This window comes from Mastigoproctus giganteus, chromosome 9, assembly GCF_048544385.1.
Source record: "Mastigoproctus giganteus isolate SK-2022 chromosome 9, ASM4854438v1, whole genome shotgun sequence".
In the NCBI taxonomy this organism is placed as follows: domain Eukaryota; kingdom Metazoa; phylum Arthropoda; class Arachnida; order Uropygi; family Thelyphonidae; genus Mastigoproctus; species Mastigoproctus giganteus.
In genome coordinates, this window is record NC_143583.1 from 153828628 (window position 1) to 153841847 (window position 13220).

Consider the following 13220-nt stretch of genomic DNA (forward strand, 5'->3'; position numbering starts at 1 on the left):
ATTTTATAATTACTCTCTTATTTTATGCTTATTTTAACTAATAAATAAATATTTTTAATAATTATAGTTGTTTTCCTGAATAAACTTTCTCTAAATATGCACCTAAAACTTATTTTAATTCAAACTTGGATTATTCATATTTGTAGGTAATTCATTTATTTTTCTCAAGCAGTTGGATTGGTATTATTCAGAATATATTTACTTGAGATAATTTGAATGATGTGAAGTCAATTCAGGATCTTCTTGGATAATTTCAAACTTACCATGGAAGAGTTCATACACAACTTAGTGTGCTTGTACCAAACAAAACACTTTCAATAAATGGCTGGAACTGAATGCAAAAAATAATTTTGACATCATATACTTGGATTTCAGGAAGGCTTTTGATACTGTTGCACAGAAAAGACTGCTGTACAAAGTGGAGCAATGTGGCAATAAGGGCAAGTTACTGCTATAGATAAAGGGATGTTTAAGTGGAAGAAGCCAGAGAGTGGTTATCAATGGGTACTGCTCTTCATGGACTAATGTTATTAGTGTAGTTCCCCAAGGTTCAGTGCTGGGTCCATTATTGTTTTCAATATTTATCAATGATATTGATGGAAGTATATCAGGCTTAATGTCTAACTTTGCAGATGATACAGAAGTTGGCAGGGTGGTTAACGACAGTCATCAGGGTGAGCTGCTGAAACAAGATCTATGAAATTGGGTCGATGACTGACAAGTGGTAACTGAAGTTTAACATTGACAAATGCAAGGTACTGTATATGTGTAGCAGTAACCCCAGAGTAACTTATCAACTGTGTGGTTCTCCATTACCCTGAGTGTAGTAAAAAAGACCTGGGGTAATTGTGCCATCAGATATGAAATTTTCTGAGCAGTGCAGACAGGCTGCCAGAGCAAGTAATGGGGTATTGCCAATGATATACAAGAATTTTGCTAGCAGGGATAAGGAGGTGATTATCCCCTTGTATAGGGACATGGTTAGGCCACATCTTCAGTTATACAGGTCTGGAGGCCTCACATTTGGAATGGATACAGAGAAGGGCAGTCAGACTGAAGGGAAAAAAGGGTGCTCTTACATAGAAAAGCTTCAGTTATGTAAATTGCAACATCTCAAGGCTAGACATCTGCAGGGAGATCTGATTGAGGGGTTTAAAGCCTTATATGGATTGATTAAGCTGAATGTTAATGTTTTTCTTTGACTTGCTGAGACTACACACACATGAGGAGGGCATAAATTCAAGCTGAGGAAGGATGGGTGCTGGATAGGTGTATGTAATTTTGTCTACAACCACACGCTTATGATTGTGGGAACATGTTTCTATCTGTCATTGTGGAAGTGGATGCGTTGAATAAATTTCAAGGGAGAACTAGACAAATTCTTGGAGGGTATGGATGAGTGAACTGTTTTTTTTTTTTTTTTTTTTTTTGTCTGATGCTATATAAGCTTGCTTTCTTGCATCATTTGTTACCGCAACTGCTACTACTATACTGGTAAACCTTCCCTGAGTTAAAAACACAGCCAGCTCTTTGTATTGTTCCCTTTCATATTTTAGTTTTTGGAATTCTACAGTACTAATTCTGGCATAATCTTTTAATGGCACTGCCATGAAATTAGCACTGTCATAAAATTAACAGATCCCCAGTAATGTGGCTTATTCTTCACTCCAGCTTAATATTATTAAAAAAAAAAAAAAAAAGTAAAGTTCCTCTTCTTGGGTTCTCTCGAATTCACTAGAGAATTTCATATTATGTAAACAGTGTCAGACAGACTCTAAATAATAAATCAATAATAAAGTAAAAATGATACTAAAATGCACAGCTTGCATGATGTTTGTGGAGCATTCAGGTACGGGACATGATATTGCCATGGGGGATGCCTTTGTGTGTGCGCGATGCAAGGAGTGTATCGAAATCAGGCAACAACTCAGCGTTCTTATGGGCCTATATGAGAGCTTGAAGGACAGGGTGGATGCCCTCGAAGGAACTAAATTGGGGGCCCATCAAGCTCTCAGCTGCCCACATCAACGCCAGAGCTTGCACTTGGTCATCGTGAAACACAGCGGCAACCCCCAAGGCAGAATGCGCTGGTCCCAAAGGAACTAGTAGTTGTTGGTGACTCTATTGTCAGGGAAATGGGGAACATGCTTTGTAAAAAGGATAGGTGGAACAGGACCAGGGTATGTCTGCCAGGGGCAAAGGTTGATGACGTTGTAGAGCAGATATCATCTTTTAAGGGCACAAAAGGTGATATAGTTGTACACGTTGGCACTAATGATATCAAGAGTAGGAGACCGGCAGAATTGCTTAACAAGTACAGGTCACTGTTGAAAAAAAGCCGTGAAATAGGGTTGAATTTGAAAGTGTCTGCAATTCTGCCCAGACACGATAGGAGGGAGTATATGATGAGAGCCTTGTCGATCAATTCGGCCCTGGAAAGATTGTGCAACGCTCAAGGGGTAGAATTTTTTTCAGCCTGGACTGTACTTGTTAACAGGAGAGATTGCTTCTACAGGGATGGGATACACTTAAATAGAAAGGGTGCAAGAATATTTGCAGTGTTAGGTGGGTCGGAAAACTGCTAGCTTGGGGGGAGACAAAGACGAATAGATTAACAGTAGCCACTGGCAGAGGTGAAAGAGATTCTTGCATTGCTTCTATTGGAATGAGCAGAGTGTACACCAATGCTAGGAGTTTAGTAAATAAATTTGATGAATTTGAGGTATTGCTCAAAACATCAAAGGCAGATATTGTTGGGATATCAGAGACTTGGTGTCACACAGATATAAGGAATGCAGAACTGAAATTTGGGGAGTACGACGTCTACAGAAAGGATAGACTGGATAGGAAGGGAGGAGGGGTTATGCTATTAGTTAATTATATAATATCGGTGTTTAGATACACCATAGATAACTCTTAATAAACTACAAAGTAGTTGTTGTAATATACACCATAGATAACTCTTAATAAACTACTTTGTAGTTTATTAAGAGTTATCTATGGTGTATCTAAACACCGATATTATATAGATACCAAACTCTTAAAGTATTATGCCTTGTGCATTTATTTATTTTAAGCTATTAGTTAAGAAATACATAAAATCCAAGGAAGTGAAGCCAGTGGACATCGCTGGACAGTGCAGTGTCGGGTCAGTTTGGTGTGACATAAGCATTGGGAGATCAAAATTGAGAGTAGGAGTGTGCTATAGGCCTAATGACTCTGATGAGTATAATAAGAAACTGTACAGGGAAATAGAGGTGGCCAGTAAATCAGAGAGTCTTATAATGGGAGATTTTAATTTCCCAGATATTGACTGGAATTTGGGGGCTGGTCACTCACACACTAGCAAGGCTTTCGTGGATTTATTGGATGATTGTTTTCTACATCAGCATGTTCGGGAGGCAACTAGAGGAAGGAATATTCTTGATTTGATTATCAGCAGTAATTCTTCATGCATGAAGAATCTGCAGATAAATGAACCACTAGGTGGCAGTGATCACAGTGTGCTGAAGTGGGATTTACTCAAAGAGGTAACTACCATTAGGGGTAAAGGGAAGGGTTATTGCTTTCGTAAAGGCGACTACGATGGATGAGACAGTATTTAAATTATATACAGTGGACCAACTGATGATGTTACCAACAGCAAATGCAAAATGAGAAGCATTCAAAGAACGTATCTTGGAAGCTACTAGGCTTTACATACCAACTAAGAAATATTGTTCAAGGTTTAGGCCTAAATGGATGTCAGATGAACTGATGAGGCATATGGCAGAGAATAAACATGCATGGGATACATACAAATTAACACATGACACAGAAGCCTATGATAGATACAAGTTGATCTGTAACCAAGTTACAAAGGAGGTTAGGCAGGCGAAGGCAGATTACGAGAAATCTTTGGCAAGGGATGCAAAGAAAAACAGCAAAGAGTTCTTTACTTATGTAAACTCTAGAAGGAAGGGGATGAATCAGATTGGTCCACTTGATATCGATGGGTCAACTGTTGATGATCCTGCTCAGGTAGCTAACAAACTTCAATTAGTATTAGTATTAGTAAAGGCCGCAAGGTGCAAGAAAGCCTATGGCTTATGCTGCACCAGCCAAAAAAAAAAAAAAAAATCCGAACAAAACAATGATAAAAACAAAAAATAAATAAATAAATAAATAAATAATAATAATTAATAAATAAAATAAAATAAAATAAAAAATAAATAAAAAGGAAATTAAACCTATCATCCTATGCGCTTCCCTTACCCGAAAGTACTATCCAGATGACCTTTGAATTTCCCCAAACTGTCGGCCTCTACCACCCATGAAGGCAACTTATTCCAGTAATTTATAACTCGCTGGCTAAAATAGAACTTCCTGCAGTCCAATCTAAACATTTCCCCCCGTAACTTGAATTTATGTCCCCTAGTTCTAGCATCATTTATAATCTTGAAAATTTTGTCCTCATTCATTTTACTGATGCCTCTCAGAGCCTTAAACACCTCAATCAAATCTCCTCTAAGGTGTCTAGTTTCCAAACTCTGCAACCCACATATTCGAAGTCTTTCTTCATAAGGCCGCCCTTTTGCCGATCTCACCAGGCGAGTTACCCTTCTTTGCACCCTTTCAAGAAGCTCGATGTCTTTCTTCAGGTGCGGTCTCCATACTTGAACACAGTATTCCAAGTGTGGTCTAACATAAGCCTTATATAATGGGATTATCACGTCCCTATCTCTACTTGCAAAAGTTCGATAGATCATCGATAGGACACCATGGGCCTTCCTTGCAACCTGTTTACAATGCTCAGAGAATTTCATGTCTGACCGTATCGTAACACCCAAGTCCCTTTCCTCCAGTACTGGGTTTAGTTGAACTCCACCAAGTGAATAAGTTATTTTGGGATTACTGTTTCCCAGGTGTAATACCTTACACTTTGTTGGATTAAAGCACAGCTGCCATTTTTCTGACCATTCCTGAAGTCTATCTAGGTCTCTCTGAAGAAGCTCAGCTTGACAGTGATCATTAACTACTCTCCCAATTTTAACATCATCTGCAAATTTAGACATCACGCCCTCTATCCCTTCATCAATGTCGTTTATGAAAATTAAAAACAACAGTGGTCCTAATACTGATCCTTGGGGAACCCCACTTCTTACATCAACCCAATCTGAGGAATAGCCATTTATCACAACCCTCTGCCTCCTGCCCTGAAGCCATCCTTCTATCCATCTAAGGATTTTCCCAGTGATTCCAACCTGTTCCAGCTTATAAAGCAACCGCTCATGTGGGACTGAGTCAAAAGCTTTGCTGAAATCTAAATAAACAATGTCGAAATTATTCCCTAAATCCAGTTCGTGAGTGACCCTTTCGAAATAGCGAACCAGATTTGTTAAACATGATTTTCCCTTTACGAAACCATGCTGAGTATCCTTGAGAATTTCAATTCGATCCAAATGATCCTGAATTCCACCCTTGATCATTGCCTCCATGATTTTCCCTACTACTGAAGTCAGACTGACAGGTCGATAATTTCCAACTTCACTTTTAGAGCCACCCTTATGTATGGGAGATACATTTGCACTTTTCCAATCCAAGGGAATCTCCCCAGAGTCTAATGATGCTCGCATAATTAGCCTCAATGGTTCAATGCACTCGCTTGCCGCCTCTCTTAAGATTATAGGGTATATTCCATCAACTCCAGGAGCTTTACTGGTCTGTAGGCTCGAAAGTTTTTTCATTAAATAATCTTGCGAAATTTCAATATCATTAATTACATTTTTTTTAACTTCGCTCCCACAATTTCCCATTGCCACAAAAGGCTTTTCATTTGTAAATATCGATGCAAAATAACTGTTGAGTTCATCTGCAACGGCAGCTGGTGTATTTATTACTATCCCCTTTCCCTTACGTAAAGGTCCGATCTGGTTTGTCCTGCTCTTCTTGGCATTTATATATGTGAAGAATTCTTTATCCCCCCTCTTTGCTCTGTTTGCTAGTGATTTCTCATAAACTGCCTTTGCCTGTCGAACCTTTTCTGTGGCTCTGTTACACATCACCTTGTAGCTGTTATAGGCTTCAGTACTTTTTATTGTTCTGTAACCTTTCCATGCCACCTTTTTCTGCTCAAGTAATGCGGCAACTTCACTAGTCATCCAACTTGGAACCCTCCTCGTGGAGTATTTTTTTAATGGTATATACGCATTCAAGGCATCTGTGATTAATGTTTTAAAAGCGTACCACAGTTCAATTGTATTCATTCTCTGCGCGATATCTACCCAGTTAATAGAGGCCATGTAGTACCTTAAGGCATCGTAATTTCCTTTTCTGAAATTAAAACCCATTCCTTTGCCTTTTACTTCTGCTACCTCTCTCGTCATCATCCACCGTAGAACTCCGTGATCACTTCCTGCTACTGGTTCCTCTACTGTCAGCCCTGTTATGTCATCTGATTCATGTGTGATGATGAGGTCTAGTATATTCTTTTCTCTAGTACTTTCCCTGACATGTTGATACAAATAACAGTCATCTAGTTGATTTAAAAATTTTGTTCCCCATGGCGAGTTTCCTTCCCATTTACTCCAATCAATTAGAGGCAAATTGAAATCACCCATAATAAGACATTGACGCTTACTTGCCCATTCCATTTGCATGTAAAACTAAATGAATATTTTGCATCGACATTCACGCATGAGGAGTTATTTAGCAAGGGGAAAGCCAGAGGTGTATTCAACTCTAGCAGTAAGCTAGAGAATCTTATAATAACTGAGAGTAAAGTGGAGGAGAAATTGTTGAAGATAAACACAAGAAAGGCACCCGGGGTGGATGGGATCTATCCAGTTATATTAAAGGAGGCAGCAGAGGAAGTAAGCAAACCCTTAGCCATAATTATGAGAGCTTCCTTGGACTCAGGGGAGGTACCCACAGACTGGAGATGTGCAAATGTGATTCCAATTCACAAAGGAGGATCAAATGCTGACACAAACAATTATAGACCTGTGAGTTTAACTTCTGTTCCAGGAAAATTAATGGGGGCACTAGTTAAAGAAGCACTGCAGGATCATTTAGACAAGACTTCAGTTATAGCTCGGACACAGCATGGTTTTGTTAAGGGGAAGTCTTGCCTGACCAATTTGATTCGATACTATGATGCAGTCACAAAGGAACTGGATGCAGGGAATAACTTTGATATTATATACTTGGATCTTAGAAAGGCTTTTGATACTGTTGCACATGGAAGACTGCTGCACAAATTGGAGCAGTGTGACATTGGAGGCAAATTGCTGCTGTGGATAAAAAGGTGGCTGAGGGGGAGAAGACAGAGTGGTAATCAATGGACACTGCTCGTCGTGGACTAATGTTATTAGTCGAGTCCCTCAGGGCTCAGTGTTGGGTACATTATTGTTTTCTGTATTCATAAATGATATTGATGATGGTATATCAAGCTTAATGTCGAAGTTTGCAGACGATACAAAGGTAGGCAGGGTTGTCAAGGACACCACTGACACTATGCTGCTGCAACAGGATCTGGAAAGGTTGAGCAGATGGGTTGAGAGGTGGCAAATGAAGTTTAACATTGACAAATGTAAAGTACTACACATGGGAAACAGCAACCCCAGAGCAACGTATCAACTCTGTGGTACTACACTGACGGTGGTAGAGAATGAAAGGGACCTGGGGGTGGTTGTGCAGGCAGATATGACATTCTCTGAGCAGTGCAGACGAGCTGCAAGAGCAGCTCATGGTGTATTGTCAATGATATATAGGAATTTTTCTAGCAGGGATAAGGAGGTGATTATTCCCTTGTATAAGGCAATGGTCAGGCCACACCTAGAGTACTGTATACAGGTCTGGAGGCCTCATTTCAAAAAGGATGTAGAGCTGCTGGAACGAGTACAGAGAAGGGCAACAAGATTAGTGAATGGAAGAAAGGGGTGCTCTTACAAAGAAAGGCTTAAGTTTTGCAAATTACAGTGTCTGGAGACTAGGCACCAGCGAGGTGATCTGATAGAGGTGTATAAAGCCTTGAATGGTTTGAGCATGCTCAATGCTGATGGGATTCTTCCTCTCGCTCAGAATAATCACCTGAGAGGGCATAAATTCAAATTGAGGAAAGACATATGTAGGAGAGACGTGCGGAAATTTGCCTTTAGCCAGCGAGTGGTTGGTTGGTGGAACAGACTTCCATCCCTTGTCGTGGAAGTTGATAGCCTAAATAAGTTTAAGGCTCAGCTGGACAGGTATTTTGAATGAACAGAGGGGTGAAGTGGAAGTGGTTTTTTTTTTTTTTTTTTGGCTGATGCTGCATAAGCTTGCTTTCTTGCATCAGATGCCTTTACTAATGCTAATGAGACCCCAGATATCAGTGATTTGAGCAGAATTTTCAATGGTGCTTTGGTTTTGCTTAACCATTAAAAAAGTCAGTGAAGGTTGAGAACTCAATAATTTTAGAGAATGGCATAAAGAAAAGATGTGACTGCCTGTCAAGGAATTTGGGATTCCTTCCACTGCATTATCATTGACATTGAAAAATAAAAGTAATAACATTTTGGAAACCTGCAGTGAAAGTTCAACTTGGAAGAGATTTTATGCCACTAACAATGAGGTTGTTGACAACTGCATTCAAATTCAAACGTGAGCAGAAATAAATACAGAGAAAGAGTTACAGCACTGTCAGGGAACTTGATGAAATTTTTCTGGGCTACCAACAAACAGCTCAGAAAATTTTCAATATTCAGCAAGGTTGAGGTGGTGTTTCAAAGGTGTTAACTATTAGAGAAATAGCTGGTAAAGTTTGAGCTACAAATTAGTACATAGAAGTGTCATGGTTTTATTTATAGACAATTTCCCAACACATTATTAGAATCAATTTAACTCTGCAAATATAGTATCCCCCCCCCCCACACAAAGCATGACATCAAAAGTTCATGGATCAGGGAGTGGTCCAGAATTTTAAAACACTTATGAATTTGAATGTTCTTAGAAGCATGCAGACTAATTAATAATGATGATGAGATGGTAAGAAAAGTTACTGCCGTAGTTTAGGGAATAAAGAAAAAGATGAAATAAAGGAACAAATTCCAGCTTTTCTAAAAGTAACCAAGAACTGAATGCTGTGCATCAGTATAATGAAAATAAAGATGCAATCAAAAATAACAGAATATTCTTCTGTATTCTTCCTCTTAAAAAAATGGTACATTTAGCATGCTGATAGAAGGTAATGGTTAAGAAAATTCTGGTTTTCTGGCATTCTACTTTCTTATGAAAATATGTTAACTAATGGTAAATACTATCATATTGGTTCAATTGTGTTGTCAGGTCCCGTATGGACAAAAAGCCAAGTCTAGCAGATGCTGTCTGTTATTTGTGAAACCTGTTTATTTGATTGAGGTTTTACTGTACATTCTGTTTGTTTTTCATAATAATTTAGTTTTGCTATAAAAAATACAGTTGAAAAATAGGCAGTTGGAACTTTCATTTATAATGCCAAACACCAAATTTTGCTATTAAACGTAGGGTTTGGAGATTTCTTACAATGAAAAATGATTGCCCATCATTTAACTACAAATGGCATCATTGTCTTTTGCGCTATTTGTGAAAATAATGTTCCTTGTAGAAAAAACAAATCCAGATTAACAAAAATGTGAAAAGAACATGGAACAGTGTAGGCCAAGAAAGAGAAAAGGAAAGCTTGCCACATCAGTTGCCTTTAAGCTTGTGTACCTCGAAAGAAGAGAAAAGTGACTTTTCTCTTTTCTTGAGATATTAAATCTTATTAAAATTGTCAGTAGAAACAATTCAAGAGACACTGGTTTTTATACAAGGTTTCTTGTATAAAGTAGATCTTTGTAAAAGTCCCTACACACATGGATATTGTTTAGTTATATACAGATCAGCCTGGCGTCCTCTTTTGACAAGATGGGGAACATGGTTATATGTAACATTATTTTATGCCAAAGATTTTGATTCTATTAAAAAGTTGTTGCTGTTTTGGATACAGCAGATGCTGCAATTATTTGCACTACCAACAATTCTTTCCATTTCTTTGGTTATAAAACATTTTCTGTTCGTTGCCACTGTTTTTGCTTAGTTACCTAATTGTAACTGAACTTGAAATGTGGGGACTTTATCTGAGCAGTGCGGTTGGAATCAATCCGAAATTTTAGCCATTTCCTAGTTACACATAGGAGAAAAAATGATAAATTTGATAACATTAAAAAAAAAGTCCAGATTTCAAGGAAAATAGATTGCTTAAGGGAAATTTACAGGAACTTCCATTTCAAGTAAATAAAGGCTTAAAAAGGCTCATTTTTAAACTCAGTAGTCACTTCTGTTGAGGTGGAAATATCGGTCTCTGCTTTTAAAATGATTCTAGATGATAAACAGCACAGATTTACAATTAGGGCCACATTGAAAAATGTGTTGTTCTATCGAATGGTATTAATACAAAGAAAGACTATAATACCCCATACACATGTTATGAACATTTAATAGGATGATTAAAAGAGAAAATAATCACTTCAGTACAGGTACTTGACAATAAGGTGATGTTTCAGAACTCAACTGATATTGTCATTATTCCAGGAGAGTGGAAGGCAGTGAGCTACATGAAAGTAGCTGAGACAGATGTGCTATTTGTATTTGTGTTATCATCCCCATTTTATATCACCGCTGCTTCATTTTTAGGTTGTAAATTGATCCGTATTCTATAGCTTTTCATTAATAGTTTTGTTACTTTTAATACCGAATACAAAGAAACTCTAATTCAATTAATTGACTGCTAATAAATATAAAAATGTTATTGCATATATTAGAATTTTTTTGCATATTTTTTTTTTTTTTTTTTTTTTTTTTTTTTTTTTTTTAAGTGCCAAAGTCTAATTGTAAGGATTCTGTAACTTAATCAATCTTAATACATTTAAGTAGTTATTAAAACACAGAGTACAACGTTCTTTTCTTAATTATGTAGTTTTTTGTTTTACATATAACATTATCATAATTAAAAAAAACTCAACTTGGTTAATTCAGAATTTTTGGAACATTCCTTTGAATTTAAATTGTGTTTTTTTTTTTTTTTTTGGTAATTTAAAAAATACGTTTCACGAAAAAAATTAAGCATAATTTTTTTTCGAATAACAGTTCCCCCCCGAAAATATCACATTAACTGAAATGAATTCAGTATCAGAACATTTGTGACGGAGCTACGCCTTGATTTTCAAAAATTTATTAGAAGAGGACTCTCCCCCAATACTGCAGGGGGATCAAAGAATATGGTGGTCTCTTGAGGCATGTATATTTTTGAATTTGCTCTCGAGACAAAATAATGCCTCACTTAATTTAAATTATTAAATTTTAATAATTAAAATTATTAATTTATTTAAATTAGTTTAAATTATTAAATTTAAATTATTAAAATTAATTTAAATTATTAAAATTTTGAAAAATCAGTTGCAATACCATGATTTTTTGGAATAATGCTTGTAATTTTTAACTGTGAATTTTGTAACACACACACACACACACATGCACATGCGTGCTTTCTTCATTGTATTGTGAAAATGTTTTGATATTTGTTTTTTATTTGCATGTTAAAAGTCTGTAATGGAACGGATATCTCGATGCACTCAAGCAGCTATAGTATCATCGATTGATGCACACCTAGGACGACCTCATTTAGGATCATGTCATCACTTCAAAGTTCATACTTTCAGCTTGCCTGGATGTAAGTATTATATGTTGTAATTTAATGATCTAAATAACAAAAGCTTATGTTTGCTGAGACTTATCTTTTAATCTCCTGTTGAGAAAGATGCACACTTTATTGAATCAAATAGTTTGTAAAATTAATGAAATAAAAAAATGAGTGAAAACTAAAACAGATTTAAAATGTTTTCCTCTGTTTATTTGAAAATATCCAAAGGAGTTTTTTGTCACAACGATTGAATGGTTCTAGCAGAAGCTTTTTATTATCAATATAATATGGTTTGAATGTAACTGCAGTATGGATCAACATCATAAGTCAATGTTAAGTTACTCATTAAATGATCCAAAGAATTTGCCAGTAATAGAATATTTTAATGCAGATATCAAATAAAAGTGATTGATAGTTTCATGTTTATATTTTATGATTGTTCCTTTTTGTATTTTAGTATTAGTGGTGGAAAACAATACAAGAAAACAAGCTTATCAAGTATATAGATTGCTTATCAAGTAAATAAATTGCTTAAGGGAAATTTACAGGAACTTCCATTTCAAATAAATAAAGGCTTAAAAAGGCTCATTTTTAAACTTAGTAGTCACTTCTGTAGAGGTGGAAATATCGGTCTCTGCTTTTAAAATGATTCTAGATGATAAACAGCACAGATTTACAATTAGGACCACATTGAAAAATGTGTTGTTCTATCGAATGGTATTAATACAAAGAAAGACTATAATACCACATACACATGTTATGAACATTTAATAGGATGGTTAAAAGAGAAAATAATCACTTCAGTACAGGTACTTGACAATAAGGTGATGTTTCAGAATTCAACTGATATTGTCATTATTCCAGGAGAGTGGAAGGCAGTGAGCTACATGAAAGTAGCTTTATCAATTTAAAAAAAAAAGAAACCATCCCACATCTGTCTGTTCCCCCCAATAATTTGTCTAGTCTAAAACAACTGATGGACATTTGTTCCAACAATAAACCACCTGCTAGCTGAAGATGAAGTTCTGCACATCTATTCTATTCATCTATTCCCAAATTTGAATTTATGCATGCCTTCTTCTGTCTGTAGTCTAAGCAAGAGGAAGAATTCCATCAGCATTGAGCTGATGGAATTCTTCCCTTTCTTGGTAAGACTACCCTTCACCAATCTTGTTGCTCTTCTCTGCACCCATACCATCAGATCTACATCCTTCCTGAAATGAGCCCTCCAGACTATATGTAGTATGCTGAGTTTGTGCCCAATTTCCTTGCACATTTTGAACACACACAAAGCCATCTCCTTGGCTTTGTGTGTGTTCAAAAGTGAAGATAACTGCTCCTTCACTTCTCCCCCTGAGCCATATCACTCCCACTACTTTGAGCCCATTACTCTTTTGCTCTAGTCTCAGGCATTATTTCTGTTTAAATTCAATTTAAACTGAGAATATTATGCTAAGCTAAATGCAATAACACGTATTATACTATGAAATTTATGAGTCTTGACATCACCATTTCTATAGCCTGTTGCATGTATTCTAAGGCT

At 36.6% G+C, this 13220-nt stretch overlaps 1 protein-coding gene across 1 annotated transcript in view; it reads left to right on the forward strand.

Moving 5' to 3' along the window:
* The window catches only part of fab1 (1-phosphatidylinositol 3-phosphate 5-kinase fab1), an 809612-nt gene that overhangs the window by 287343 nt on the left and 509049 nt on the right, over positions 1-13220 (forward strand). The window contains exon 17 of the mRNA XM_090380831.1: positions 11581-11707. Coding sequence (XP_090236957.1) covers positions 11581-11707 — 127 coding nt within the window. The remainder of the gene's footprint in view (positions 1-11580; positions 11708-13220) is intronic.